The sequence below is a fragment of the Cervus elaphus genome, chromosome 14 (assembly GCF_910594005.1).
Source record: "Cervus elaphus chromosome 14, mCerEla1.1, whole genome shotgun sequence".
Lineage (NCBI taxonomy): Eukaryota > Metazoa > Chordata > Mammalia > Artiodactyla > Cervidae > Cervus > Cervus elaphus.
Genome location: NC_057828.1, coordinates 58,878,912 through 58,906,261, shown reverse-complemented (window position 1 = coordinate 58,906,261; position 27,350 = coordinate 58,878,912). Strand labels below are relative to the sequence as shown.

Here is a 27,350-nt window from a genome sequence, read left to right as displayed (position 1 = left end):
TTTCCAAAATACAATTTATGTAATTTTGTAAGTCTATAACTAAATTTCAGGAATGACTGTTTCATGGAAAAGCTTGCTACTGAATATTAGCTTAGTACTCAATTTGAAATCTAAATTTTTTGTAATAAATTTTTCATTGTGTGTATTCTGCGGTAAGTTGTGGGGAGGGGTATGGGAACAGGGAAAAGAACTGTGGTGGCATTTCTAATACTTTGGGGTATGATATATAGCACCAGGGTATGCAAGTCACTGCTGGGTTTATTTGTAACTAATTGTGTGAGAATCCTTGTTTGTGGTTCTGAAATCCCAAAGCTGTTATTCTGACTGATTCTTGTATCAGACCGTTAGTGAATAAGTAGTCTTATTTTTCGAGGCTCTTTAGAAGTCCTTAGTCTACAGTTTAGATTATAGATAAAAACCATTTTATGATTTTTTTTACTCACTTATTTTTGCAAAGAGCATGACAAATTCAAACCTAGATTCAAGACCCTTCACTAAAATAACCTGTAACTAAGAATCATGAACACAAATATTATTCAGATCTAATTCAAAAGGGAAAAGAATGCCTTATGACTGAACCTGTCTAAACATATGTTTACACCATATATTTGAGAGGTATCCTCACCACTCTTTATTTACTTTCTAGGATATCTCAACCAAGGCCATGAAATGTAGTACTTCACCTTTTGTTCTTAAATCCTTTGCAGCACCCCCTATCATTTTGCCTTTAATTGCTACCATATTCTTTCTTTGTTCTTCTGTGTGACTACATGTGTTTCCATATCCTTTCCTGCCAGATCTTATATGACCCTTAAAACTATTTCCTTTGTAAACTCCAGTAAATCTAGTAATGGATAGCTAACTTCTACTCAAACAAGATATATGTGAATATAAGAATCAAATGATCCTCATATATAACAAATCAAAGCAGATAATGTAAATTAAAAATAGACATATAAACACAAGTGAGTATTTTGTACCCTGTACTAACACCTTCATTTACATATGCTTCTTTGCTATTTGAAGTTTTATGGAAGCTCAGACTTTGAGCCTGCAATAAATTTTAAATCCCATTATAAGATGGATATTTACTGTATCTGTACTGTTATGCTTAAAGATTGAATGGAACTACAGCTACTTTTATGGCCAAGGATATGCTACAAACAGGAACAATCAGATATGTAATGCTATAGCTGTATGATTTTTTATGATAGGTTGGTGCCTGTGCCTGGTGTTAAAATTTTTTTATTGAAGTATAATTGACTTATATTGGTTTCAGGTGTTCACCATAGTGATTTGACATTTTCATACATTACAAAATAATAAACCATGATAAGTCTAGTTAATACTTGTCACATATAAGGTTATTGAAATATTATTGATTATATTCCTATGCTGAATGTTACATTCCCATGACTCATTTATTTTATAACTGAAAGTTTGTACTTCTCAGTCTCCCTCATCTGTTTCACTCATCCCCTAATCCCTCTCACCTCTGGCAGCTACTAGTTTGTTCTCTATGTTTGTTAGTCTATTTCTGTTTTGTTATGTTTGTTCCTTTGTGTTGTTTTTTAGTTTCCACATCTAAGTGAAATCCTACAGTTATTTGTGTTTCTCTGTCTGACTTATTTTACTTAGCATAATACCCTCTAAGGCCATCCATGTTGTTGCAGATGGCAAGATTTCATTCTTTTTTATGGCTGAGTAATATGCCATCACGTATGTGTGTGAGTGTGTGTATGTATGTCACATCTTCTTTATTCATTCATCTCTTGATGGACACAGGTTGTTTCCATATCTTGACTATTGTAAATAATGCTGCAGTAAACATGGCGGGGTGTGCATATGTGTTTTTTTGTCCTTCAGGAATATACTTAGAAGTGGAATTGCTAGATCATATGGTAATTAAATTGTTAATTTTTTTTGAGAAGCCTCTGTACTGTTTTCTGTAGTAGCTAGACCAATTTACATTCCCATCAACTGTGTAGGAGGGTTCCCATTTCTTCACATCCTTGCCAACAATTGTTATTTGTTCTGCACTGGGTCTTACTTGTGGCATGTGGGATCTAGTTCCCTGACCAGGATTGAACATGGGTTCCCTGCATTGGGAGAGCAGAGTCTTAGCCACTGGACCACCAGGGAAGTCCTGTTATTTGTTCTCTTTTTAATAATAGCTATTCTGATAGGTATGAGGTGATATTTCACTGTGATTTTTAGTTTTAGTTTCTTGATGACTAGTGTTTATATCTTTCTATGTGTCTGTTTGCCATTTTTATGCCATCTTTGGAAAAATGTAAATTCAAGTATCCTGTCCATTTGTTAATCAGGTTGTTTGGTATTTTTTCAGTGTTGAGTTGTATAATATAAAGATTAGGTCTTAACAGAAAGCGAGTAAGTTGAAGGCAGGGAGGAAATGAGATAATCTGGTGACTCTGGTATAGGTAGTTAGGTGATTCCTTCCTTGTGTGTGTGTGTGTGTGTGTGTGTTTCTGTCTATACACACATATTATTCCAAACAGACATGAGACATGACTTTTTACTACTTTGAAATTTGAGTAATTTCTTACTATATTAAGTTAGACTTTTAAAATGGCAAAACATCTTAAAAGAAGCCCTACAAAGAAATTATACTACTAGACCAATATATATATATGCATGCATGGCCATATTCCCAGAGAGAGAAGCAGGTTATACCAAATTATATTTAAAGAATGCTAATTTTCATATTTGTTTGGTAGAGACAGATTCCAGTGCAGTGGTAAAAATTTAGTGAGCTACTATTTTGTATTTATATTCATGATCACCTTAGGCTCTTTTATCGTTAGATAAAATTTGAATTTCATACACACTTATGTCTGATACTACTCTCACTGTGACTAATGCTACTTTTTCTTAAATCTAGTCATGAAGTATAGGAGATATCTAGCACCTAGAATACCATCGCTTTGCCCTAAAAATACCTGGTACACCTTGTCTTAGAATGATAGTAAAAAATTTTCAACATTAATGCATATTTTCATTATTTATTTAGGAAACTCATTTATAAAGCATAAGCATTTTAGATTTGAAAATGTAATAAGCCAACCAATGTAGAAGTTCTTTCAATTAGCAGTGTAATTCATTTCCTCCTCTTAGGTGAATTAGTTGTAAGAGTAGGTATTTGTTTGAATGAATCAAAAAAAGTTGAAGTGTGATAAAGGTAATATATTTTATTAAAACAATAACCCTTTATTCTGTTAATCATACATTATGACTATATTTTTCTGTTCATAATAGTCCTTATAGTTTGGGATTAAAAAGGGACCCAGTATCATCCTACGCAAGGATACCAGTGGGGAGGAAAGAGAGGATTTGTGTTTAACTGAGTAGTCTTGAAAGCATTCCTTTATGACACATAAACTCCAAGATCTTAAATTGGGTTGGCGGGGTGGCTATTAGCCTCGCACAGCCGCTACATATGCTGACTTTGGTGTACTTCCTTCCACCTTACTTCTGTGGCCAGGTCCTTCTCTCAGATGGTATTGTACTTGAAATTTTGTATATTTTAAAACTATATATATTAGATAATATATATACAATATATAATAATTTTATGTATTATTATACTTGAAATCATACTTATGGTTAGGAATCTAGGCATGTGAGATTTGAGGTGTAATATCTATATATAATATCTGAGAGCTGAGATTCTCCCATACGTATCAAATGCTCACCTAAGACCCCTTTCTCCTCCTAAGTTAGTAAATTCAAGTCACGGCCAGTCAGTGATAAACTTAACAAACCAATATGTCTAAAACCAAAAATTAGCATATTTCATCAGTCTCCACATATTGACTCATGGCTTCGCTATTTCATAATTGTGTGTATGGCTTTGAACAAGTTATTAAGTGTCTTTAAGATCATGTTTTATTCTTTTTGAATTGAGGATAAAAGTATTATCTTATCTTCCTCTGTGGATTACTGTGTGGATTAAGTGAAATATATAGTCCTTAACACAGCAACTGGCCTGTAGTTCTCAACAATTAGTTATGTGATGATGATAGAATTCTTTTTTCATTGTCTCTATAAGACTGTAAAATGAGACAGTGAGACAATAGTAAAATGAGAACCTTAGAGTCTAAGAAAACACATTTTATTAATTGTCTGTCTTGAAAACACAGTTCAAACCATTAATTCACTCAGTTTTAGATCCTTTATAGAACGCACGGAAGGCTGACTGTTAACATTTTCATTTAAAGAGCAGGACCTCTTATTGATAGATTGTGTTTTTGTATTCATTCTCTCTTAGACATATTTACATATTTTTTACTAAGTCATTTCTGAAAAACCACATGCTGAAAGAAAGGCCAGGGTCAAAAGAAACTCTTTGGTTTACCAATGGCACTTATTTAAAAACCACTGGGGATCATCTTGGAGCCAGTATTTGCGTATATTTGTGTGGGCTCTCATACGCTGCCCACGCGCAGCATAGACAAATATCTATATTAAGGTAAGTGGTCACTCTGGGCAAATTGGGAGACTCTCTTGATGAATCAGATCCAAACAAAAGTGAAATGGGTATAACTCCAAAATCCAAAACAATAGAAACGATAAAAGAGAACCTCTGCAAGTGGGTTTTAATGGAAGAATTATTGTGCCTGTCAGGAAATCCACTACAGCTCAATAATATGAAGCAATGAAATGTTAGCACTTTGAGTATTTTCTCTCTTTATATATAAATCAGAGGCTACCATAGGAAAGTATATAACTGCCTTGGGATGGTGTGAAGGAAATATAAAAGAATGAAGAAATTGGAGAATTGAATAATACCACTTAACAGAACATTGATGGAAGAGAGCCTTCTCAGAATCTCTGCATGTTATCGTATTTGCATTTCGTCTCACGGGAAAGGAAGGGGATGTTCATAAGGCAACTGTGGGTCATGCTTAAACAGAAAAACTGAAAGGGCAAATTCATTTGGAAGTGTTTTTCTATTAAACCCACTTATAGAGGTTCTTTTTTATCAGGTTTCTATTGTTTTTGGATCTCAGAGTTTATATCGATTTCACTTTTGTTTGGATCTGATTCATCAAGAGTCTCCCAGTTTGCCCAGAGTGATCATTTACCTTAACATTAGATATTCATCTGTACTGCACATGGGCTGTAAGATCCTGAAAGAAAATCAAATTCAGCCTCACACAGAGTCTGTGACCTCCTACATGAGGAGAAAAGCCATTTTAATTTTTTTTTTTTTTTTTTTGGCTGCACCTGCAGCATGTGGGCTCTCAGTTTCCTGACCAGGGAAAGCCATTTTAATTATCAAGAGGCATTTTGAATACAGATGTTAACCACCCTCTCACTCCACCTCAAAGTAAGAAAAAAACGAGACAAAAGCCCCTAACTTTTATTTCTGTGTTTATAAGCTTGGTATGAAAAGAACCTGAAGTGTGAATGGCCTTCTATTTGCCGTGACACTGCAGTCATACTCAAAATTAACACTCTTTGAGCAACAAGCAAACAAGATAAAAAGCAGAGACATTACTTTGCCAACAAAGGTCCATCTCGTCAAAGCTATGGTTTTTCCAGTTGTCATGGATGGATGTAAGAATTGGACTATAAAGAAAACTGAGCACCGAAGAATTGGTGCTTTTGAACTGTGGTGTTGGAGAAGACTCTTGAGAGTCCCTTGGACAACAAGGAGATCCAACCAGTCCGTCCTAAAGGAAATCATTGGAAGGACTGATGCTGAAGCTGAAACTCCAATACTTTGGCCACCTGATGCGAAGAACTGACTCATTGGAAAAGACCTTGATTCTGGGAAAGATTGAAGGCAGGAGGAGAAGGGGATGACAGAGGATGAGATGGTTGGATGGCATCACTGACTCAATGGACATGAGTTTGAGCAAGCTCTGGGAGTTGTTGATGGACAGGGAAGCCTGGTGTGCTTCAGTCCATTGGGTCGCAAAGAGTCGGACACGATTGATTGACTGAACTGAGCTGAAAAAAGATATCTCTGTTTATTAAAAAAAAAACACCAAATAAGACACAAGCCTCTATGGAAAGAATATTAAGGAATTGACAGATACAGTGATTTTAATGTAACAGATATAATGTGGTTGTTATCATTTAAAGCCTATCTCAAATTTTTATATACTTCTTTCTTCATATATATATTTAATATTTTTCCTTAAAGATATATATTTGTATATATCTTTATATATATATATTTGTAAAGATATATATTTGTATATATATCTTTAAGGTTGACTATTAAATTCAGGGCATCCTTCCCACTGTCTGTGTCCCCTAGGGAATTGTCTTTGCAGGTACTGTATGTTGTACATAGTGATTTATCTGTGTCATTATGTCAGGTGCTTATCTAAAGGACTTAAATGGATGTTCAGTTTTAACTTAGTGAACACTTCAATAAGAAAATTCAGTGCTTGTAGGACAAATTGTTGAAGACAGACCACTTACATTAGTTTTTGCTAGTGATCTCAATGGCAGTTCTTGTTTTGGAGGACAGATGTGATTAGTATTTCGGTGAACTTCACATTTGCTGTGTCCCTAATAGTGTTCTATGGAGACTCAATTTTAAAGACCCTTTGTCTGGGCATTTTTTGCCCCTAGAAAAGATCTTTGAGGAACTTTCCTTCCTTGGTCTTACAACACAGACCATAAAGTTGTTTGTGGGGAGAAAATGTTTCTGAAATTTTTGAGATCCTTAATTTGGCAAGGTTGTGCTTTTAATTTAAACATCTAAAGGGTGGGTGGCAGTGTGTGTTATTTCTAACTTCTGTCTTAGGGTAGTGTTGTGATTAAGATTACTGGAATCAGGTTACTAGGTTTCCTTCCTTGAGACTGTAAATATTAGCTCCAAAGATTTGTTGCTTGGTTGGTTTAGTCACTAAGTTGTATCCAACTCTTGCGACCCCATGGACTGCCTGCCAGGCCCCTCTGTACATGGGATTCTCTAGGCAAGAATACTGGAGTGAGTTGCCATTTTCTTCTCCAGGGGATCTTCCCAACCCAGGAATTGAACCAGGGTCTCCTGCGTTGTAGGCATATTCTTTACCAACTGAGCTGTGAAGGAAGCCCGAAAGCTTTGGGGGTGGGGGTGCTAATTTTTTATGCCTAAGTTTCCTCTTCTACGAAATCAGAATATGGTATCTTCTACATAATATTTAGGAATAAAATTAGAAAATACATGTGGGAAACTCAAGGTAAATGATTAATCAATAAATAATAAATGTTCTGTCATCTTCAATATTGTATACGTTAATTGACATAGCTAGACAACTACTTGTTTTTCATTGATCAGATATTAATTTTGCAACATGCAAAACATATTCTCTGTGTTTAAGTGATTTATAATCTACACGACTGAGCTACTTCACTTTCACTTTTCACTTTCATGAATTAGAGAAGGAAATGGCAGTCCACTCCAGTGTTCTTGCCTGGAGAATCCCAGGGACGGGGCAGCCTGGTGGGCTGCCGTCTATGGGGTTGCACAGGGTCGGACACGACTGAAGTGACTTAGCAGCAGCAAACACAAAATATTTATAAACAAATAACTGTGGTATAAGCTTGAATAAAAGAAATCCTTAAAAAAGAATTATCACAGAAAATAGTGGCCCTGGAGGGGAGAGATGACTTCTAATAGGGAGAATTTTAAAAAATTTTATGAAGATATTGGCTTCTGTGCTGTTCTTCATAAATACTAAAAGAGTTTCAGAAAGCTTAAGACAATGGAAAGACCATACCTGGACAGAAGACTGTAAACCAGCATCTGGTGACTACCAATCAGGCATTATACGATAAGTTTTATCTGAATTCAAAATCATCACTAGAAATCTTTTTTAAGTTACATACTTTTGAGGTCTGTCTGATGTCTGTTTAAAGTGAAATTGAGGTTCAGAGAGGTTAACTGGTTTACCCAAGACAACACAACCAAATAAGGAGTAATAGAGTTGGAAATTGAACCCAGGTCTACCTAACTCCAAAATGCACATTCTTTCTGCTACACTGCCTTTCGTGTAGTTAGAGGAAAATGTGAACTAAGATGTTGATGAGGGAAACTGTAATGCAAGTGGGGAATACTTCTAATAGAGTATTACACGACAAAATGTGGGTGGTGGTTGTGGTTTAGTCTCTAAATCGTATCTGACTTTTGCGACTCCATGGACTGTAATCCTTCAGTCTCCTCTGTCCATGGGTTTAGAAACTCTATTGGGGAATGAGGCCAGAGAGGTACCAGAGTATACAGTCTAGAATAACACACAGGAAAAGAAGTCTGGGCTCTCTTCTATAGGGATTAGTAAGCTCCTAACGCCCAGTGTACCAGGAGATAAGCTTATCCCATGAGAATATTTTTGTAGCCATGTATAGAGTGCATTGTAATGAGAGGAGATTAGAGGTAGAGAGTTCAGTTAGGTTATTAAATAATTTAATCAGTATTTTCCTATATTTAATTTCCCTTTAAAAATGATAAAAATTGCCCTCACATATTATAAGCTTGTTTATTTAAAGGTATTTCAATATAATTCACTTCAAAAAAATCTTTTGAGCTGTTTTTTTTTTAATTAATTAATTTATCTTTTTTTATTGTTGGAGGCTAATTACTTCACAACATTTCAGTGGGTTTTGTCATACATTGATATGAATCAGCCATAGATTTACATGTATTCCCCATCCCGATCCCCCCTCCCACCTCCCTCTCCACCCGATTCCTCTGGGTCTTCCCAGTGCACCAGGCCCGAGTATTATCTCCCACCTAATGATGATAGATGGATAGTGATAGATGACTCTAAATGGCATGAAAATAATAAACTTATGGTGAAGCCACTGTCATATTCTGAAAGTGGGATAATGGACATTTATTCTCTCTGTGGAAGCAATTTGGTGAGTTACCCTGTCACCTAGGAGATGAGGGAAAACTTTTTCCAGAAGCTTCTGTCAAAGTGAAGTTCTAGAAGCTGAGTTAGCTCCAGGGACTTCTGCAAAGGTTGTGAACATTAGGTCGAGCTGCTTCTCAGGTCACCAGTACCGTTGTTGTTGTTCAGTCGCTTAGTTGTGTCCAACTCTGTGTAACCCCAGGACAGGAGGAGAAGGGGGCGACAAAGGATGAGATGGTTGGATGGCCTCACCAACTCAACAGACATGGGTTTGCTCATTTTCATGTCCATTAAGTGGGTGATGCTATCTAGCCATCTCATCCTCTGCTCCCCTCTTCTCCTTTTGCCTCCAAACTTCCCCAGCCTCAGGGTCTATTCCAATGAATCGGCTCTTCACATCAAGTGGTCAAAGTATTGGAACTTCAGCAGCAGTTCTTCCAGTGAATATTCAGGATTGATTTTCTTTAGGATTGACTGGTTTGATCTCCTTTCAAGCCCAAGGGACTCTGAAGAGTCTTCTCTAGCACCACAATTCGAAGGCATCAATTCTTTGGCGCTCAGCCTTCTTTGCAGTCCAATTCTCGCATCCATACATGACAACTGATAAAACCATAGCTTTGAGTATACAGACCTTTGTGGGCAAAGTGATGTCTCTGCTTTTAAATACACTGTCTAGGTTTGTCATAGCTTTCTTTCCAAGGAGCCAGGTGTCTTTTCATTCCATGACTGCAGTCACCGTCAGCAGTGATTTTTGGAGCCCAAGAAAATAAAATCTTTTCACTGCTTGCACTTTTCCGTTTCTGTTTGCTGTGAAGTGATGGGACTTGATGCCATGATCTTAGTTTTCTGAATATTAAGCTTCAAGTCAGCTTTTTCACTTTGTTCTTTCACCCTCATCAAGAGGCTGTTAGTTCCTCTTCACTGTCTGCCTTTAGAGTGATATCATCTGCATATCTGAGGTTGTTGGTATTTCTCCCAGCCATCTTGATTCCAGCTTGTGATTCATCCAGTATGGCATTTTGTATGCTGTACTCTGCATATTAGTTAAATAAACAGGGTGACAGTATACAGCCTTGTTGTACTCCTTTCCCAGTCTTTGGGACCCCATGGACTGTAGCCCACCAGGCTCCTCTGTCCATGGGATTTTCCAGGCAAGAATACTGGAGTAGGTTGCCATTTCCTTCTCCACGGAATCTTCCTGACCCAGAGATAGAACCCATGTCTCCTGCTTTAACAGGCGGATTCTTTACCACTGAACCACCTGGGAAGCAAGAATTCACCAATACCATCTAATGCCCAAATCTAATAACATGTTATTGTTAAACAATTTCTTCATTTTCTCATGATTTTGGACAGTTCTATCTTTTCTTTTTGAAAAAAAAAAAAAAAAAACCAAAAACCTTGCTCACTTAGAAACAGTTCCTTATAGGATGCATACTATATGCCAGATACATTAAGTGTCTCATTTCGTCATAAAAACAACTCACTTAGCTCAGTTTTCTTTCCACCCCACCCCTCCCCTTCACTTTTTCCTTCCATTAGCTCTGTGAGCTCAGTTTTCATTAGCTTAGTTTTATTTGATATTTGAAGAGACTGAGAGTCAGAGAGGTTTGGTAACTTGTCCAGGATGACATAGTTTGGAAGTGTTATAGAGCTTTGAATTCAAGTGTTTCCGACCACAATGACCATGTTTATTCCACTCCGCCACTTTCACTCTACATAGCATAATTTGCCTGCATATTTTGTTAATTTGATTTTAGAGATAGAGATTTAGGTCCATTTCACTCAGAAGGCCAATTACTAACATGTCCCAGAACTCAGAAGTGAATTCCGTGGAGGTGCTTTATTTTGTAAGAGAAGCTGAAAGATCTCTCTGAGGTGATCAGGGGACTTAGAATTGAGTATAAAATACAGTTTGTCACTTTTACAAACGTGATCCCAAATTGGGGGTAGAGTTGCTTGATATCCTGAAATCAAACAAGAAAAGAATCAGCTGATAGAAAACTCATGTTTCCTTACATCTTGAGAAAGCTTTGCCATACATTGGAACTTCACAGTAATAGTGCTAATTTATCTGGAAAGATTTCACATCTAATCATTTCTAATCATAGCAATTGCTCCAGGAACTCAGAACCAAGAGGTGGGAGACACTCACTTTTCCTCTATTCTTTTGTACCGTTTGGATTCTTACCACACATGTCTATTCTACCTATTCAAGTAAACAAATTTCCTATTTTAAGAGAGAAAGAATCAACAGTGCCTAAAGAATAGTACATTATTGTCCCTATTTCTCAATCCAGGAGACTCGCTAGACTCTCTTAGCAATTTTAATTATGCACTTCTACATGTTAAGGATTTTTTTATGCATACAACAGTATGATCCACAAGTAATGAAAGTTTAATCTACCTTCCCACTTTTGGTACCTTGGTACATTTTGTTCATGTAGACTTATTCCAATGGCCAGGTACTTTAATAGAATATTAAATAGAGGTTTTGATATCCAGAGGGAAAACTTGATTATGTCACTATTATATATGATTTCTACTTTAGGATTTTTGTAGATACCCTTATTAAGAAGTTTCATTTTCAGTTGTGAAGTTTTCTTGTCATTAATGAATGCTAAAGTATATTATTGCTTTCTATTGTACCTATTGATGTAATATTTCTTTTTGAAATACTGATGTAACAGGTAGCATTTTTTTTCCTACTGTTAAACCAATCTTTTGTTGTTGGAATAAGCCCAACTTGTTCAAGATATAGTATCCTTATATCAATATATTGTTACAATTGACTTCCTGCTATTTTGTTTAGCATTTTTCCATCTATGTTCATGAATAACATAGGCCTATAATTTTTCTTTCTTGTATCGTCCTTGTCAAATTTTGATTGCATAGTTATGTTAGCTTCATAATACAAGTTAAGGAGTGTTCCTTTCCTGTGGAAAAAATTGTGTAAAATTGGAATTGCTCCTTTCTTGAATATTTGATTGAACTTGTAGGTGAAATCATATGAGCCTGAGGTAGAAAAAATTTTTGACAGTGGATTCAGTTTTTTTTTCTTTTTTTTTAATGTAATGCCTGTTTTACATTATAGGACGATTCATGTTTTCTATTTCTTCTTGGTCAAGTTTTATTTATTTATTTATTTATTTTTTTTTTTTAAGTGAAAGAGTCGTGTCCGACTCTTTGCGACCCCGTGGACTGTAGCCCACCAGGCTTCTCCATCCATGGAATTTTCTAGGCAAGAGTACTGGAGTGGGTTGCCATTTCCTTCTCCATTCTTGGTCAAGTTTTAATAGGAACTTTTCCACTTGGTTTAAATATTTGATTTGTTAATATAAAATCTTCTATTTCTATTTTTTCTGCAAAATTATTATTCTGAGAGAAGGAGAAATCAGTTTAACATGCTTAACATTTGGAGACTAAATAAGGAAAGGGATATATTCTGATTTTGTTTAATAGGGACCTGTGTCTTCAGATTAAAAAGAAAGTGTTTATCATCCTGTGTACCAAGACTTACACATAAATCCATCCTTATTTATGGGGGTATCTCTCCATGAACATGGTATCTCTGTCAGTTTATTTACGTGTTCCTTAATATCTCTCAGTGTTAGTTTATAATTTTCAACATGTAGATCTTACATGTATTTTGGTTATCTCCAAGCAGTTTCTATTTTGATGTTATTATAAGTGATATTTTTAGAAAAATCCCTTTGCTAAGTATTCATTGCTGGTTTATAGAAATAAATTTTAATATAATGACCTTGGATCTGACAGCCCTACTAGGTCAAAATATTAGTTCTAGCAGCTGTTTTAAAGATTTTTACAGACTTTTCTACATAGGCAGCCATGTCATTTACAAATAAAGACAGTTTTACTTCTTTATTTCTGATCTGTATGCTTTTCCTTTCTTTTCTTTGACTGTTGCCCACTGGGTAGGACCTCTAATACAGGGTTAGATACAAGTGGTGATAGCAAGCATCCTGCCCTTGCTCCCAGTCTGAGAATTAGTTCAACGTTTCACCATTAAGTATGACATTAACTGGAAGATTTTCATAGGTATTCCTTATCACCTTGAGGAATTCTTATCTATTCTTAGTTTTCTGAGAGTTTTTCCTATGAATATGTATTGAATTCTGTTGAATGCATTTTCCATATCTATTGTAATTATATGATTTTTCTCTTCTGTTAAAAATTAATTACTTTCATTGTCTTAAAAAAAAAGTTAAGCCTACTAGAATATCTGGATTAAAACCACTAGAGCATGATGTATTATTCTTTTTATACATCGCTGAATTCTCTTTACTGGAATTTTTTAAGAGTTTTTACATCTATTTATGCTTCCCTGGTGACTCAGAGGTTAAAGCGTCTGCCTGCCATGCGGGAGACCTGGCTTCGATCCCTGGGTCGGGAAGATCCCCTGGAGAAGGAAATGGCAACCCACTCCAGTATTCTTGCTTGGAGAATCCCATGGACGGAGGAGCCTGGTGGGCTCTAGTCCACGGGGTCGCAAAGGGTCGGACACGACTGAGCAACTTCACTTTCACTTTCATAATCGGTCTGTAATTTTTTAATAATATCTTTTGCTTTGTTTGACTCAAACTGAATTTGGAGGTGTTCCTTCCTCCTCTGACTTGGTCTTCCATCATATTTTGGAATTGAATTGTCTTTCATACAATTCATTTATTTCATTGTGTGTCAACTTTATTGGCATAAAGTTTTTTCTACTCACACTGTCTTTTTCTTTAAATATCTGTAGGATGTCCAGTGATAGCCCCTCATTGTGGATATTATTACCTTACCCTTTCTCTCCTTTTGTAGAGATTTTTCAATTTTATTTCCAGAACTAGCTTTTGTTTTTAATAATTTTTACCCATTTTTGTCTTTTTATTTTATTTGGTTTCTGCTTTTTATTACTACCATATTTATATTTCTGTTGTATGTAATTTGCTTTTTTCCTAGCTTCTTAAGCTGAAAGTTATTATGTCATTTATATTAAACTTTCTGCTTTACCAATATAAGTATTAAGAGGTATAATTCTATCTAAGCACTGTTTTACGTGTATTTGTTATTGTTTGGTCACTAAGTCAAGAATACTGGAGCAAGTTGCTATTTCCTTCTCCAGGGGATCTTCCTGATCCAGGGATTTGAGCATGTGTTTCCTACATGCAGGCGGGTTCTTTACCGGTGAGCCACCAGGGAAGCCCTTAGGTGTATTACACAAATTTTAATATATTGTTTTTTCAGTATCTTTCAGCATATTGCTTCTTATTCCCTTGTGATTTCTTTTTTGAGCCCTATGTTGTATAAGAGTGTTTAAAATCTCCAAATATTCCAGGTGTCTGTTGTTACTGATTTTTACTTCAGGTCTGTTTGGTCAGAGTCCACATTTAAATGTTTCATTCTTTTAAATGAACTGAGATATGTTTAATAGTCTGGGCACATGGTCTGTCTTGGTATATACTTTGTAGGTAGCTTAAGAATATGTACTTTTACCATTTAAGATTTTATATAAATATTAATTTGTTCAACTTGTTTCTGATAGTATTATTCAAGTGTTTTGTATATCTTTTTTTATTTTCCATCTACTTATTCTTCGAATTATTGACAGATGAGTGTTGAAATCTGCACACTCAAGTGTGGAGCTACCTGTTTCAATTCAGTTCTATCGGTTTTTGCTTCATGTATCTTGAAGCTCTATTTTATTTATATATTCACATTTAGGATTTTTTTTAATGGACCCTTATTTAATTATAAAATGTTTCTCTAATTCCTGGTCATATTCATTGTCCTGAAGTCTACCTTCTATGGACTTTTTGCTTGTTTTTTTTTCTCCTTTTGGCTGTGCATTGTGACTTGCAGTCTCTTAGTTCCCTGACAAGGGGCTGAACCTGGGCCGTGGCAGTGAAAGCACTGAATTCTAACCACTGAACCACCAGGAAATTCCCAGAAGTCTACTTCTTCTGATATTAGTAGAATCATCCCAACTTTCTTATGATTAATGTTTGCATGGTATATTTTTTTTTTATTTAAAAAATCTGTTTTTCTTTAAAGTGTGTTTCTTGTGGGCAACATAAACTTGCTCTTTTATCAAGTCTTATCATCTCTGCCTTTTAATTGTAGTATTTAAGCCATCTACATTTACTTGTCAGTCTAGTTAGGTATTGTCTACCATCTTGCTATTTATTTGTTGTCTGTCTGGCCTATCTGTTCTTTATGCCAATATTTCTCATTTTTTAATTGGATATTTTATCATTCATTTTGTCTCCTTTAGTAGTTTATTAGCTATACTGTTTCTTTTCCTTTTCTAGTGGTTTCTCTAAGGTTTATAATATTCATGTTTAACTTATCGCAGTCATCAGATATACCACTTATGTTACGGAAGACCATTCCAGTGTACTTGTATTTTTTACCCCTTTTATCCTGTGTACTTTTGCTGACATATATGTTGCTTCTATTTATCATAGCGTAATATATTGTTATAATGTATGCCTTAATTGGTGATTATCTGTTAAGAAAATTAAAGAACAAGAAAGCAGATATCTTTTATGTTTACCCACATATTGATCATTTCCAGCACTCTTCATCATTTTGTTTAGGTTTAAGTTTTATAAGAACTTCCTGAAGCAGTTCTTACAGTGCATCTATGCTGCTATCTTAGCTTTAGTTGTTGTCAAAATATCTCTCTTTTTACATAATATTTCTAGGTTGATAGGTTTTTTTCTTTATCCTCTTAAAAAAGCTGTGTCTAATTGGCTTGAATTACTTCTGATGACAGTTGGTGACCTTGTTCTTCTATATGTAATTGTTAACATAAAACAGCTATTTCTGCAGCAAAAATGAGTTTTTCAGGATCATCAAAGAATTGCAATTCATAGTCTGCAGCTATGTTGAGTCATGTGCAAGTCTCCAGCAAAATGGAGAGGAGATCTCTTGTAGAGGGGGAAAGGAAGTTGGGAGAGCTAGAGTAGACAAAGAGTCCATGACTTTTTCTTAGCTGAGTTGTGCCTGTCTCTTATTGGCTGAGCTCTTGCCAGGCAAGAAGACGGTGTCTTCCTGTGGCTTTGCTGTCATCCTTTTTTTTTTTTTTGAATTGAAGGATAATTGCTTTACAGAATTTTGTTGTTTTCTGCCAAACCTCAACATGAATCAGCTATAGGTATACATATGTCCCCTCCTTTTGAACCTCCCTCCCATCTCCCACCCCATCCTACCCCTCTGGATTGACACAGAGCCCCTGTTTGAGTTTCCTGAGCCATATAGCAGTTTCCCGTTGGCTATCTATTTTACATATGGTAATGTAAGTTCCCATGTTACTCTTTCCATATCCCACCCTTTCCTCCCATCTCCCGATGTCCATAAGTCTATTCTCTGTCCATAAGTTTATTCTCTGTGTCTGTTTCTCCATTGCTCTCCTGTAAATAAATTCTCCAGTACCATTTTTCTAGAGTCTATATATATGCATTAGAATACAATATTTATCTTTCTCATTCTGACTCACTTCACTCTGTATAATAGGTTCTAGGTTCATCCACCTCGTCATAACTGACTCAAATGCATTCCTTTTTATGGAATGCATTCCATAAAGGTTGCTTCCATGTTCTAGCTATTGTAAATAGTGCTGCAGTGAACAGTGGGATACATGTGTCTTTTTCAATTTTGGTTTCCTCAGGGTATATACCTAGGAGTGGGATTGCTGGGTCTTATGGTGGTTTTATTCCTAGTTTTTTAAGGAATCACCATACCATCTTCCATAATAGCTGTATCAGTTTACATTCCCACAAACAGTGCAAGAGTGTGCCATTTTCTCCACACTGTCTCCAGCATTTATTATTTGTAAACATTTTGTTAATGGCCATTCTGACCAGTGTCCATTCATATGGAAACACAAAAGACCCTGAATAGCCAAAGCAGTCTTGTAAAAGAAGAATGGAGCTGGAGGAATCAGCCTTCCTGACTTCAGATTTTACTGCAAAGCTACAGTCATCAAGACAGTATGATACTGGCACCAAAACAGAAATATACACCAGTGGAACAAGATAGAAAGCCCAGAAATAAACCCATGCGCCTATGGGTACCTTATTTTTGGCAAAGGAGGCAAGAATATACAATGGAGCAAAGACAGCTTCTTCAATAAATGGTGCTGGGAAAACTGGACAGCTACATGTAAAAGAATGAAATTAGACCACTTCCTAACACCGTACACAAAGATAAACTAAAAATGGATTTAAGACGTAAATGTAAGACCAGAAACTATAAAACTGTTAGAGAAAAACATAGGCAGAACACTTGATGACATAAATCAAAGCAAGAGCCTCTATGATCCACCTCCTAGAGTAACAGAAATAAAAACAAAGTAAACAAGTGGGACCTGACCTCATTAAACTTTAATGCTTTTTCACAGCAAAGGAAACTATAAGCAAGGTGAAAAGACAACCCTCAGAATGGGAGAAAATAATAGAAAATGAAACAACTGACAAAGGATTAATTTCCAAAATATACGAGCAACTCAATGCCAGAAAAACAAACAACCCAATCACAAAGTGGGAAAAAAGACCTAAACAGACATTTTTCCAAAGAAGACATACAGATGGCTAACAAACACATGAGAAGATGCTCAACATTGCTCATTATTAGAGAAATGCAAATCAGAACTGCAGTGGGATATCACACCTCACACCGGTCAGAATGCTGTCATCATTTTAATTTGGGGAAGAGGCTCCGAGGGATCTGTGTGACTCTTGATAGGATGTGGACACTCCCCCTTCTGATCTCTCTACTCTGTTTATTTTACACAAATAAACCTTTTTTTCCTCTGGCAGTTTTCAAGATTTTCTCATTCTTACTTATTTTTAGTGTTTTATGATGTATCTTAATATATTAGTGTTGTGCCTTTTTCTATTTGAATATTAAGCTTCTTAGATTATGGGTTTTCACATTTGGAAAAATTTTAGTTTTATATCTTCATATACCTTTTCTATCTTTTCTCCTTTGAAATTCCAATTACACATTTATTAGATTGCATATTGTCCTATTGTTTAGTCAAATACTAATATTTTTTTCTTTCTTTCTTTCCAGCCTTTGCATCAATTTAGATTTTTTTTTTCCTGTGTTGCCACATTTATTGTTACTTTATTCTTCGCTGTCTTATCTATTGTTAGGCCCATCCAATTAATTTTTCGTTTCAGATACTATCCTTTTCAAGTGAAGAAATTCCATTAGATTTTTATATTATATCTTCCATTTCTTTTCTCATTAAGACCATTGTTTCCTTCAAATATTTGAATATAATTATACTTACTTTAAAGTCTTCATTTGGTACTTCTATTGTATTTTCATTTCTACGTCTGGTTCTACTCATTGAAATTTTTTCCTGATTATTTTTGTCTCTAAAATGCTATATATTATGAATGCTTTATTGGTGAATGTCTAGATTTTGTTTAATTCTTTTAAGAGTATTAAAGTTTGTTTTGACAGAAAGTTGAGTTTTTGGAGACAAAGTTGATTCTTTTGACACTTGTTTTTTAAACTTTATTAGGATAGCTAAAGTAGCAGTTAGCAAAACTCTTTCTTAAAGGACCACATTGCAAGTATTCTAGCCTTTACAGGCCATATGGTCTGTTGCAGTTCCTCTATTTTGCTACTATAGTGCAAGAACAGCTATAGACAGTACTTACCTACCTTCCTTGGTATTCACCGGGGACTGCTTCCAGGACCTCCAACAGATACCAAAATCCGTAGACACTCAAGTCTTTGTATAAAATGGCATAGTATTTACATGTAATCTAGCACATCCTCTTGTATACTTTGTCATCTCTGTATTATTTCTATCTAATACAATGTAAATGCTTTGTAAATAGTTGTAAATCAAATGTTGCCACAAATATCAAGTTCAGTTTAGCATTTTGGAACTATCTAGATTTTTTTCTCCAAAATATTTTTGATCCACTGTTGGTTAAGAACCAGAGAGTCAACTGTAAACTAATGACTATGGCTGGATTCTGCTAAAAGTGAAGCTTAAAATACAGGCAGTTGGGGCTGGATTTAGTCCATAGGATCAGTTTACTAATCCCTGGTCTAGAGGAACATTTGTTTTAAGGCTAGGTTAGCCCTACTGATAAGGCCTGACCCTCTGAGGACTCTATTAAATCAGGGCATTGAATGTTGTCTTCACTCTGGTTTGTCTAAACTCCGACATCTCCTAACCCTGTGTGAATTCTAGCATTTGATAATGTTTTAGATTCTCAGTAGTTGTACTGTCCCTTTTCATTGTTATTTTTCTGGGTTTGTGTAGTTGCACCCTGTGAGCACACAGTGTGTTATTCTTATGTACAATCAAGGGCACCCCAGTACATATTCCTGGAACTGTACTTTTAAGTGGCTTTCTCCTCTGTGGTACTGTGCCCTGCAAATCCCAGCTGTTCCACAGATGCCCCGTGCTTGCACCTTTGTCTCCTCACCTTACTCTGCTATGGTCTTCTCAGGTTCCTCTCTGTCGGTTTGGATTCCCCTCCCTTGCTCTGTGGTCCAGAAGTGGCCTCCGGGCAGAAAGCCGAGGTGACTATAGGATGACCTTCTTTGTGTCTCCTCTTGTAATCACAGTCCCGTGCTGCCTGTTGTCCAGTGCTGTCTTTTATATCTTGTTCAGTTTTCTACCTGTCTAAGGTAGGAGGGCACATCCATTGCATTTATTCTGTTACCAGCCAGACATAGAAGTTTCTTAATCACATATTTATATATCTAGTGAAGCAACTTCACATTTAAAATTGATTATGACTGTCTCTAGGACTGTATCCTCCAGTTTCAAGCTAAATGAGTAACTGTCAGTTCTCAACTTGCTCAGGATTTTAATGTAGTAGCTATGGTAGCTCTTTTATAGGCAAGCTGGCAAAGAAGAAACAGTTCCAGTGGACGCTAGTTTTGTTTCAGTGTAAGTTACTGTGGTATCTATCTCCGGCTTTCTCAGTAAGTTCATATATGCTTATGTATTTGTCTTCTACTTTTGTAAAAGACTTGCTGCTGATTTTTCCGTAGTCTTTTTTAATCTCTTTATCTTAAGAAGAAAATAGTAGGAGCATTGTTGTCTTAACCTTGAGGAAGTCTTTGTAGGAAAACTGCCGGTTTCCAAGAAAGAGGGAGAAAATAATGAGAACTACTGGCTGGCATTTTTCTTTTATTTAGCGAGTAAAAGCAACACATTGAGCCAGAACTTACTTATTTACATTAGCGCTCTGGCAGGCTACAGCTAAGAATTACTAGTCATTCAAAATGCAAACAAGAATTACTCAAAAACTATAGTGATAACCTTGTACTTATCACCTCTGTACCTCTATGCTGAATAAAATGCCTGGCTTTATTTTTCTTTTGCATGTAAAAATTCATTTATCTTAAGCTAATATCTGCCTTTCTGAAAGGCAGTTTAATCCTAAATCCCTTTTTAATATATTTGTTTGCTTTGGAGGGAGGGACATACTGAGAAGTGAACCTATTATTTTTCTTTTATTTTTTGTCACGTTTAATAGTTTTGGGTGTTTCTAAAAGTTCTTAGGACTTAGTTACCTATATATTAGTCCTGAAAGACAGTACCAACTGGGTAATCACTCTCTGTGTTAGCTTATTTGTAAATGAGATATTTCATCTGTCTCCACAGGAAGAAGTGTTTCAAGTTACTTTCTTACATTGAGCATGCAATTTCATACTGTATGGTAATATATCATGTTTTTTCAGAGGTTCTTCCAACCTTTGAAGAATTACAAATTTATGTTGTATAATTAATAATCTCTGTAATTGGCGGAGGTGGATTGCCCTCAGGATGAGTCTTCATCTCCACCAGGTTTTTCTACTTTCTTCTGTATTGAAAGATGACTCGAACCAAAATGGCAGAAAGAGAGGTAGCTTTGGGTCATAAATTTTTCATTATCCTGACGTTATGTGTTCCCATAGCAGAGGGAGCAATTCTTGGTGACTGCCTCATCTAGCTTTAAACAACTTGTTTAAAGTTCTTGTGAGAAAGAAATTGCATTAAACTACAGTGCCTTTTTTTGTGGTTTTCTGCAGCATATACAGAAATTCCCCCTCTTGAGAAGCTCACAGTGACTTATTGTATTCCCTAAAGATGCCTAAAACTCACTCCAACAAATTTCTGAACTTAGTTTACTAAAAGAGTAGATTAATAAGAGGGATTTGGGAATACCCCCTATCACAACCACCCCTCACCCCCGCCGGTATGGAAGTATTAACGCTATGCACATTCAGTCATAGCCCATAATTCCCCAAAGTGGATATTGAAACTAATTCTGATAGTGAATGCTATTTTCCTATGTTACTGTTTTCAAGAATGTATGTGCTGTTCAGTTCAGTTCAGTCACTCAGTCATGTCCGACTCTTTGTGACCCCATGGACTGCAGCACACCAGGCTTCCCTGTCCATCACCAACTCCTGGAGCTTGCTCAAACCCATGTCCATCAATTTGGTGATGCCCTTCAACCACCTCATCCTCTGTTGTTCTCTTCTCTTCCTGCCTTCAATCTTTCCCAGCCTCAGGGTCTTTTCCAATGAGTCAGTTCTTCGCATCAGGTGACCAAATGATTGAAGCTTCAGCGTCAGTCCTTCCAATGGATATTCAGGACTAATTTCCTTTAGGATTGACTGGTTGGATCTCCTTGCAGTCCAAGGACTCTCAAGAGTCTTCTCCAACACCACAGTTCAAAAGCATCAATTCTTCGGCGCTCAGCTTTCTTCATGGTGCAACTCTCATCTGCTGATTTAAGGGAAAAGGTCAGCTAGGAAATAAGCTGAAGCTCCAGTCCTTTGGCCACCTGATGTGAAGAGCCAACTCATTGGAAAAGACCCTGATGCTGAGAAAGATTGAGGGCAGGAAGAGAAGGGGGCGGCAGAGGATGAGATGGTGAGATAGCATCTCCGACTCAATGGACATGAATTTGAGCAAACTCCAGGAGATAATGAAGGACAGGGAAGCCTGGCGTGCTGCAGTCCATGGGGTCATAAAGAGTCAGACACAATTGAACAACAACAACAGGGAAGGAAAACGTTTTTCGTTACTCTCTTAGGGTCCTTGACTGGTTCTGTAAATTCTGAGAGACAAGTTAACAGGAGGAAAGCATATAGATTTATTGAATATGTTTTACATGACATGAAAGCCTTCATAAGGAAATGAAGACCCGAGGAGGTGAACCTGTGTATTCTCTGCTGTGCTTGTGAAGAGTGGGTGGTCATGAAGCAATGTGGTAGGTTAGGGAGTATGAGGTAATTGTACTCAGGAGTAGGAAGCCGCAGGAAACGGATTGTTCTTAGCATTCCTTTGTTGTTGGAGATAAGGATGTTCCTTTACTTGGTATAGGGAGGACACCTCCCACATGAGAATTTTGTTTTAGGGGAGAAGGGAAGGATATGGAAGGGCAGAGTAACCTTCCTGCTTCTGCCATTTTCTTGAAATCCTTTAGCTTGAAATATTCAATATGCCAATGTGCCATATTTGGGGATTCTGTGTTCCAGACCCTATCATCAGCAATTCCCATGCCCACTTCCAGAAAAAGCATGTCTTTGGTCCTTCCTTTTTATGTCTTATTTATTTATTTTTGGCCGTGCTGGGTCTTCACTGCTGCTCGGGCTTTCTCTAGTTACAGCGAGTGGGGGCTGCTCTCCAGTTGTCGTGTGCTGGTTCTCGTTGCTGTGGCTCCCTTGTTGGGGAGCACAGGCTCTGGGTGCACAGGGCTCAGTAGTTACAGCATGTGGGCTCAGTAGTTGTGGCTCACGGGCTTAGTTGCTCCAAGGTATGTGAAATCTTCCTGGCCCGGGCATTGAACCCATGTCCCCTGCATTGGTGGGCGGATTCCTATCCAAGGGAGGTCCTCTTTATTCCTTCATGATACTGACCATTGATGCTGTCACCACTGACTGCATCCAAGAAATAGTCTGATCCCCCAAATTTGGGATTAGCAGAAGAGATCATTTTTTTCCTCCTACACCAATAGCAACAAGGTGAACAGTTTTCAAAGGTAACTTTACTTGCAATCCAAAAGAAAGTTAAATGATAGAAATATAGATGTTTGTAGAGCACAGATGCTTTGCATCAAAGAAACTAAGGTTTAACTCAAGATTGGTTGCAGTAACTTTCCCAGAATACAAATCAAAATTGTTCTTTCTTTTTATCACTTTCTGATGAAACCTGTAGGATATTCAGGCAGATCCCATCCTTCATTGAGGTTTGACCACTTTATCTGTTTCTGAGAGCTATTATTTGGACTTGGACTTCACATCAGTCAAATGGCCTCTATGGCAGTTTTGAATCTGTTTACTTCCTTTTGACTGCCTGCCCTGAAAAACAAAAAGACTCGTGTACACTCCAAAGCTCAAAGCCTATTAGACTCTTTATAACAGAAGGCATGTCCCAGCTCTTCCTAATCAGTGAGATTCTCTCTGGTAAACTCAGTCTTGTCTGTTTCCTTTTCCATCCTTTCTGCTTTCCAGAGAAATAGTTTTTTCTTAAGGCTTAGAATATTTAAACAATATGTTGCCACATGAATTCTATTTGAAGTAATCACCAAGGTTTTTAAAATGCATATAGAGTGATAGAAGCGTTGAAAACAAAGATAGCCGTCTGTCTACAGATGAATATTCACATTCTGTTTTATTTTGTTTTCCTAATACCAGGTAGCTATCCGTAGAGATGTGTAACAGTTGCTGGTTTCTCAGGGGATAAAATGAATGAAGGGGAAGTTGTCCAGGGAAAGAACTATGTACTTTGTTTTTCTCAAGTTATTATTTGTGCTTTGTTTCAGTCTTTGTTTCTCTTGGCTTTCCTCCTAGTGGCAGTCTGTTTCTCTTTTATTTTTCTTTACATTTGAAAGTTTCCTACTCTGCTTCCAACTTTTTTTTTTTTATTAAATCTAATCCTCAAAATATGGGATTTTGAATTTATAATTCATAGTTAAAAGCATGTTAAAGTTGCTTCTCCAGTTTAGATTGTATTGGTGTCCTAGGGTAAAGTGAAAGAAAGAAGGATGAAGAGGAAATTACTCTCCTGGGCTGCCCTGCGGGAATTCCTTCTCTGTACTCTAAAAGTTCTTGTTCTTTTCTAGGAGTCCAATGTGCTGATTGCTGCTAACAGTCAGGGTACAATTAAGGTAAGCTATTTTATACATCTCCATTTTTAGGCTATAGCAGACTATAACTATAACACGGAAATACAGAGTTGTACTAAGCCTTAGAGAGCATGCCAAATCATGAGTCTCTGTCTGCTTGGAAATGGCTTTGATTGAAGGGGAGAAGAATAGGTAGCTTGCAACTTTGGGGGAGATGATAGTACTTGTTAGAGGTTATACAAATGCTGAAGGGTCTGAAAGGCGGTCAGAATGACAAGATGAAGACTATGAAGCGCTCACCGTGGGCCATTCACTGTTCAGCTTCTGTTATGCCTATGCAGCTGTCCCGCTGGGTATTCAGGGGACAGAATCCAAGATATAGCAACAGATGCTTAGACACTTAGCAAATTTTAAAATGTCTTTAACTCTTATTGTATTCTTCTCTTCGTCGTGTTTTTCTTCCTTTTCTATCTTGACAAGCAGATGTTTCCTCAGTTGCCAGGGGAAGAAAAGGAATTCTACTTTTCTGTTGAAAGTTGATTGATTGTGTGATCATGCCATTGGTATAATCTGAAAGCTTTGATTTCTCTTCACTCACAACCTCATTCCCAAATTCAGATATAGTATTCCACATACTTTTCCTGGTAGTTAGGGGTTCAAGGAAATAAAATTTTATCTAGTTACACCATTGGATACTCAGCACTTAGGCACAGTACATTGGATAAATAAATCCTGAGCTAAGCAGTGAGCTTTTAATCGAAACATCGTCTTAGAGAAGGGTTTTTATTACATGGGTTTGATTAGCACTTAGTTTGTGGGTACCAGTTCTTTCCACATATTCTGTGCTGCTATAGAAGTATCGGAATGCATTTTTAAAAATAAGATGTGTCTATTTCCCTGCCACTTAACATTAATTTTGCCATGGCTTCCTTCCACTCCTCCCGAGTAGAGAATGACCAGGTAATCAAGAGAGCAAATCCAGGCCTCACACACTGTCCTACAGAGAGGAAAGGAGCAAATGCAAAGCAGAACAGCACTATTAGCTGGTCAGATTAGTTTACATGGTATACTTCTTTTGATATATCTGGTTTCTTTTATTTGGGAAGACTTATTAGAGAGTCATGGACAAAAGCCAGTGCTGTGTTATGGAAGCCTCATACAAGATGGTAGAAGATCTTAGAATCTCCATTTTAAGTGATTCTGTAGTCTCTCAGTTTCTCCTTATTCTCATGGCAAGGCTTGTATTGAAAAAGCTGTACTTTATTCTTCTACATGTTTGGCCTTTGAGGCAACTGGGATTGCTAATGTAACTACAGAAAGCTCAAAGCTACATATATACTTATAGAATCTTCAGTGATAAATCTTTAGATTTCTGTTCAGTAGCCCTGACCTCTTATGTAAAGTAACATGCTTGCCAAATGTAAAGACAAAAAGCGTTAGGGAAGCACGGGTATAACTCAAGCCTTAGCACGGCAGGCTATAAGTTGCTCCTTTAATTCTTGCTGCTGCTGAGGCTGCTGCTAAGTCGCTTCAGTCGTGTCCGACTCTGTGCGACCCCATAGATGGCAGCCCACCAGGCTCCGCCGTCCCTGGGGTTCTCCAGGCAAGAACACTGGAGTGGGTTGCCATTTCCTTCTTAGCAGCCTAGAATTACAGTCTTCATCTAACATAATCCTCTCTGACAGTACTCATAATTGTCCTCACATTCAGTGTCCTTTCTCAGCCATTTCTTCTACTCTTTTTATAACTGATCATTGCTTTTTCTTATTTTTAGTTTTAGCAATATCACAATTTTTTTTTGTATGATAAGGTACTACTCTAATAGCTAACAAAATATCTTGATACCCAGGCAGTTGACTAGAAAATAAAAGAAGCAATAGGGAAAGATTAGATTTTAGGTCCTGAATACCTTGATCACTATGAGATGCTTGTCAATGCAAGAAATAGATTAAAATTCTAAACAGTAATAGTTAAAATTTTTCTTATGATTATGGAAAGATACTAACTTAATATTCCAAAAACATCATATTCATGCTATGCATCAGACAGTCATTTATCTTTATTTTTTATGTAGTTTATCTCAAAGACACCCTAGCTAACTGTAGAGATAACTAACCTGAAAGAGTTCATGCAGCTATCGAATTGAAAGTAAGAATGGATTAATGTCTAAACCCTTCAAATTCTTCGGCATTTTAGCAATTGGGAAACGATTACTTGGTTTGGTTCTTTATTTACAATGTAATGAAGACTGATTAAACTTTTTCTATATTGTAAAACGGTTTTATTGTACTGATTCTTTTTTCTCCCTATTAGGTGCTAGAGTTGGTATGAAGGGTTTCCTCAAGTTAAATTGTACTAGATCCTGCTGAAATACATCTGCAGCCGACAATGAGAGAAGACAGATCCTGCAATGTCTCTCCCCAAAGTCACCATGGGTTTTGGATTTGTTTTGAGTATTTTTTTCTTTCCCTGTTTTTCCTCCTTTTGACCTTCGGGACATTGGGAATACCCAGTGAACTCTCCACCATCAATGTAACTCTACAGACTTTGCTGCTGTTGGTGGTATGCTTATCTAATTTTTGTGATAGGGAAACAAATTCTTTTGAATAAAAATAAATAACAAAAAAATAATAAAAGTTTATTGAGCCACAGCTGAGCTGGGGAACTTTTTGTCAAATGTGGCAAAAGATAATTTTGTCTTTTCAAGAAGCATAGCACACCTGAATTACAATATACTGATGAATAATTTGTAAGATCCGTATTTCTCGACCTCTTTGGAATTATGCATATCAACATAAATGTAAAGCATAAGGATTCTTTTCAGTGAGTTTAACGTTTACAATCGATGGGAACATTATTAACTTCACCTTATGAAATTCTGTCTTCATCCTCTGACCAGTTATATCATCAGCAAGTAGCATACTCCTCATGCCTCTGGATCTGGCCAAGGGTCTAACATGTTGACCTGTTGAGACCACATTCAGACAGAAAGGGAGTATCAGTCTGTGACAGCTGTCTCTGTCTTTGCCTTTGAAATGTCACCCATAAGGCCTTAAAGTGAAAGTGAAAGTCACTCAGTCATGCCTGACTCTTTGCAACCCCATGGACTATACAGTCCATGGAATTCTCCAGGCCAGAATACTGGAGTGGGTAGCCGTTCCCTTGTCCAGGGGATCTTCTCAACTCAGGGATCGAACCCAGGTCTCCCACACTGCAGGTGGATTCTTTACCAGCTGAGCCACCAGGGAAGCCCAAGAATACTGGAGTGGATAGCCTATCCCCTCTCCAGTGGATCTTCCCGACCCAGGAATCGAACGAACCAGGATCTCCTGCATTGCAGGCATATTCTTTACCAGCTGAGCTACCAGGGAAG

General features: G+C 36.9%; 1 protein-coding gene across 3 annotated transcripts in view; it reads left to right on the top strand.

Moving 5' to 3' along the window:
- COP1 (COP1 E3 ubiquitin ligase) overlaps nt 1-26,628 on the top strand; it is a 214,756-nt gene extending 188,128 nt beyond the window's left edge. For all 3 annotated transcript variants that reach the window (XM_043924369.1, XM_043924370.1, XM_043924371.1), the window contains 2 exons: nt 23,975-24,019; nt 26,291-26,628. In XM_043924369.1, coding sequence (XP_043780304.1) covers nt 23,975-24,019; nt 26,291-26,308 — 63 coding nt within the window. In that variant the 3' untranslated portion in view covers nt 26,309-26,628. The remainder of the gene's footprint in view (nt 1-23,974; nt 24,020-26,290) is intronic.
- The last annotated feature ends 722 nt before the right edge of the window (nt 26,629-27,350 follow it).